This window comes from Mastomys coucha, unplaced genomic scaffold, assembly GCF_008632895.1.
Source record: "Mastomys coucha isolate ucsf_1 unplaced genomic scaffold, UCSF_Mcou_1 pScaffold15, whole genome shotgun sequence".
Lineage (NCBI taxonomy): Eukaryota > Metazoa > Chordata > Mammalia > Rodentia > Muridae > Mastomys > Mastomys coucha.
The window spans coordinates 24,538,551-24,543,147 of NW_022196897.1; the positions used below are offsets into that span (position 1 = coordinate 24,538,551).

The 4,597-nt window shown below is 37.5% G+C and overlaps 1 protein-coding gene across 1 annotated transcript; it reads left to right on the top strand.

The window, feature by feature from the left end:
• Positions 1-360: 360 nt before the first annotated feature.
• On the top strand, positions 361-1,299 carry LOC116091939 (olfactory receptor 50-like). The gene has a single exon (XM_031373358.1). The coding sequence runs from the start codon at positions 361-363 to the stop codon at positions 1,297-1,299; it is 939 nt and encodes a 312-aa protein (XP_031229218.1).
• The last annotated feature ends 3,298 nt before the right edge of the window (positions 1,300-4,597 follow it).

A 4,597-nucleotide genomic window follows, 5' to 3' on the forward strand; every position in this document is an offset into this window, starting at 1 on the left:
TCTGTTGCATTTTTAATTGGCTGTTTTCAATTTATACACTAATTCCTTAATTTAATATTGTCTTGATAAAATCCAGGCATCTTGAACTGTAACTGGGTCTCACCTGATAATTGTTCTGATAGTACATTGTTTCCCTCTAAAATCATTTTCTGTTGTTTCCAAGATATATCTGTTGCTAATGATCACTAGCATATTACTCTGACAAATATCTCCATATTAAGGTTAAAACAGGTGTACTAAGTGGTTAGAACTAGTCTTATTTTCAGTACTCATGATTCATAAAATGTTTCTAGAATGCCATAGTTAAATTCACTTCTCTTTCTCATTTCTTCTTTTCACTCACAGAAGAAGAGTGAGAGCATGAGGAGAGATAATGAGAGCACTGTATATGAATTCATCCTCCTGGGGCTCCCCATTCGGGCAGAGGACAAAGGCCTGTACTCTACCCTGTTCCTGGCCATATACCTGACAACTGTGCTGGGGAACCTGCTCATCATCCTGCTCATCAGGCTGGACTCTCACCTCCACACCCCCATGTACTTCTTCCTTAGCCACTTGGCCTTCACAGACATCTCTTTCTCAACAGTTGCATCTCCAAAAATGATCATGAATATGCTGACTCACAGTCAGTCCATCTCATATGCTGGATGCATTACCCAAGTATATTTCTTTTCATTTTTTGCTGATCTTGAGAGCTTTCTTCTTACATCAATGGCCTATGACAGGTATGTGGCCATCTGCCACCCTCTGCACTATTCACAAATTATGAGTGAGAACCTCTGTGTTTTTCTAATAGTAGTATCTTGGGCCTTATCTACTGCAAATTCCCTTGTACACACCCTTCTCTTGGCTCAACTATCTCACTTTAGAGACAATATCATCCCCCACTACTTCTGTGACCTGTCTACCTTGCTGAAGCTGTCCAGCTCAGACACCACCATCAATGAGCTGGTCATCCTTGTTTTAGGTAATGTGGTCATTACTCTGCCATTCATATGCATTCTGGTCTCTTATGGCCACATTGGTGTCACCATCCTGAAAACTCCCTCCATCAAGGGAATCTGCAAAGCCTTGTCCACATGTGGCTCTCACCTCTGTGTGGTTTCCTTGTACTATGGAGCCATTATTGGACTATATTTTGTCCCCTCATCTAACAACACTAATGACAAGGATGCCATTGTGGCTACGATATACACTGCAGTCACACCCATGGTGAATCCTTTTATCTATAGTCTGAGGAATCGGGACATGAAAGGAGCACTGAGAAATATCCTCAGCAGGAGACTGTGCTCACAGTGATGGGTGTGGTCTTCCCTGTTAGCATCCCTACTTCCTTCTCCTTTTCTCCATTCACCTTTTGTTACATCAGGGAAATTTCACATGGCTCTCTTTTCTTTACACACTTGCGCAATTTTCTTGTCTGTTTTACTATCTTATTTATATTCTCCATCTTGGGAAGGTTGCTCACAAAACTCATTCATTTTTTTTCTTTGTCATGCAAACATTTTACTTGTTTATATTGTCATAACCAAGTCTTTTTTAATATACAGGTTTGTAGCTTTTCCTCTCTGAAAATGACAGAACTATTTCTTCTCTTAGATTTATGATTTATTTTTATCTTTCATCTTATAACATACTCTGATTTTTTGGCAGTAACTCTAATCACATTTACTCATTTAATTTAGTGTATTGGTGCATTGCACACATGTATGTCTGTATATTATATATCTGCTTATTGCCTGGAAAAGTCAGAAGAGGATGTCAGATCCTCTGGGACTGGGCTTACAGATGTTATGAGCTACTATATGGATGAAGGAAATAAAATCTTGGGCCCATGAGAGATAAGTCAATGCTCTTAATGGCTGAGCCATCTTTTCTGTCCTTTATATTTATTTTTAAATTTTTGTAGTTGACACTCAAAAGTGGCAGAATTTTATTGGATATGATATGATGTTTTTATAATATCATCATCAAAGAAAATTTATTAATTTCCTCAAATATTTACCAAGTCTTAGTATGAAATTCTTTATTCTAGCCATTGAAATACTATATAGTGTTTATAAACATTGCACTGTGAAAGCTATGAAAATACTTATTTTTCTTACCATAATTTGGTACCTACTGAGCAAACTATGCCCATGTTTGTTTCTTATTTTATCTGTAATCTTATTCATTTTTATAAAGTTTTTTTATACTTTGTATGTGTGATAGTACTTAATTCGTTTTTGATCAGTGTTTGGCCCTGGTCACTAACTAAAGTAAAAATACACTGACTCTGTAAAAAATATAAACAAAGATAAGGACAAACCTTGTGTGGAGCATGGATGTCCTGGTAAGGTGGAGTGCATTGAGGCCTCACACCTAGTTTTGAGAGTTTGACATGAGCATCCAGGGAGGGTGTGTTATGGTTGTGTGCAGAGTCTAAGGAGACTGTTTTACTGTGGGGTGATGAAGAATGGCTAGATAGACACCAGGAAATATCAAACTCTTCAATCAAGTTCAAGGAGTTCTAAAGAGCAATTTAATCCAAATATATTTTATTATTAAAAGAAGAAAGACAGCTTCTTGATCAAGTACAAAAATGTCACACATCCCTTGAAGTGATTTCACCTTTGGTCCATGAAAATCATTCTCTGTGGAAGCACAGGGATTTAATTCAATTGATAGTCATTGACGGTAATACAGATATGTAGACAAAGTAGCAGAGGAGAATTTAATGCCTAAATGCTGCTCAGCTAGCATTTAACAGAACTTCAGGTAATGTGAGTGTGTGCAACTCTCCAACTATGTTAAATTTCTGCTACTTATTATTTTTTAAATGAGTAATATTTTATAGAGTTAGTGGACATTTTATTTAGAACATTAGAAATAACATTGTGAATTTCTATATATGTATTAAATAATGTATGCTGTATTATACAATTACATTGTTACACCAACTATAGTCCAATATTCAAATATATGAGCCTATAAGGTATATGTCATATACCTAAAACATTTTAATAATAAGATTATACAAAACACTCATTAATTTCTAGACTTAAATAGTAGAAAACTGTCAGTGTTATTGATGTCCCATTGGTCTCTCTTCAGTAGTATCATATTATCTCTTGAAGTTAACCAGTGTGTTGACTGTCTTTAATATTTTATCTAGCATTGTAACAGTTCTGCATGGATTGTAAATTGTTCAAATGTACCTGGTCTAGTGTTTTGTTTTGTTTTGTTTTATGAAAGAAATGACTATATTTATTCTTCTTACACTTTGCTTTTTTTGCCACTGGCTCTGAAAGAAATTCCCTATATACTCATACTCCACTGAAAGACAAAACAAAAACTATTTTTGCTTTAAGAGCATGGTGGACTGAACGAGCATGGCTCTTATGGGCTCATATATTTAAATATTGGGCCATAGTTGCTGTAACTTTTGAGGAAGCATTAGGATGTATGGCCTCATTTGAGAAGGTCAGTCACTTGGGGTGAGCCATGAGCTTTCAAAAGCCTACACCATTTCCAGTGTTGCTTTCTGTTTCTTGCTTGTGAATCAGGTATATAAGCTCTCAGCTGCTTCTCCATTGTTGTACCTGCCTGCCTTCATGCTCCCTACAATGATGATCATAGAGTTTATATGTCAGAAACTGTAAGCCCCAAATAAATTTGCTTTTACAAATAGATTTGGTCATAGTGTTTTTATCATAACAATAGAAATGTAACTAAGACATAGTGGCTGAATCTTTTCTTTAGACATAGATACTACAAGCATTCCTTTATATATATTTAGAGGTTAAATGCAGGAGGTCCTGTAAACTGTACCGAGAGTTTTGGATTACAGAGAATATGTATGATCAGTTTAACCAGCATCTGCTAAGCTTGCCTGCAAGATAGTTTAATAAAAGCCAGTTTAAAAGTTGTAAGTTTGATTTTTTTCTTTCTGGTGAGTTTCTGAGACTGGAGCAGCCAGCCAAGAGGCACAGGCCCCACGACTCCCAGGGGAGCCACAGGGCAGCAGGGACAGGATCCTCTCAGCTTCTGAGTGAGAGGAGGATCAGCATCCTTCTCTGCCCCTTCCCTGCAAGTGGAGGGCCTACCTCCAGGGAACTCCTTAAGGTAGAGACTCCGGAAAGAGCCGTCATTTTCTCTCTGGTGAGTTTCTAAGACCGGAGCAGCCAGCTTGGAGGAACAAGACCCACGAGTCGCAGGGGACTTGCAGGGCGGCAGGGACAGGACAAGCTCTAGCCAGAGACACTAAGAACATCTAACACCAAAAAACAAAAGATGGCGAAAGGCAAATGCAAGATCCTACCAAGAGAAACCAAGACTACTTGGCTTCATAAGAACCTAGTACTCCCACTGCAGCAAGTCCTGGATATCCCAAAACACCAGAAAAGCAAGAATTGGATCTTAAATCATATCTCAGAATGCTGATAGAGGAACTAAAGAAGGACATGAATAACTCCCTTAAAGAAATACAGGAGAATACAGGTAAAGAGTTACAAGCCCTTAAAGAGGAATCAAAAAAAATCCCATAAAGGATTACAGGAGATCACAAGTAAACAAGTAGAAGCACTTAAAGAACAAACTCAAAAATCCCTTAAGGAAT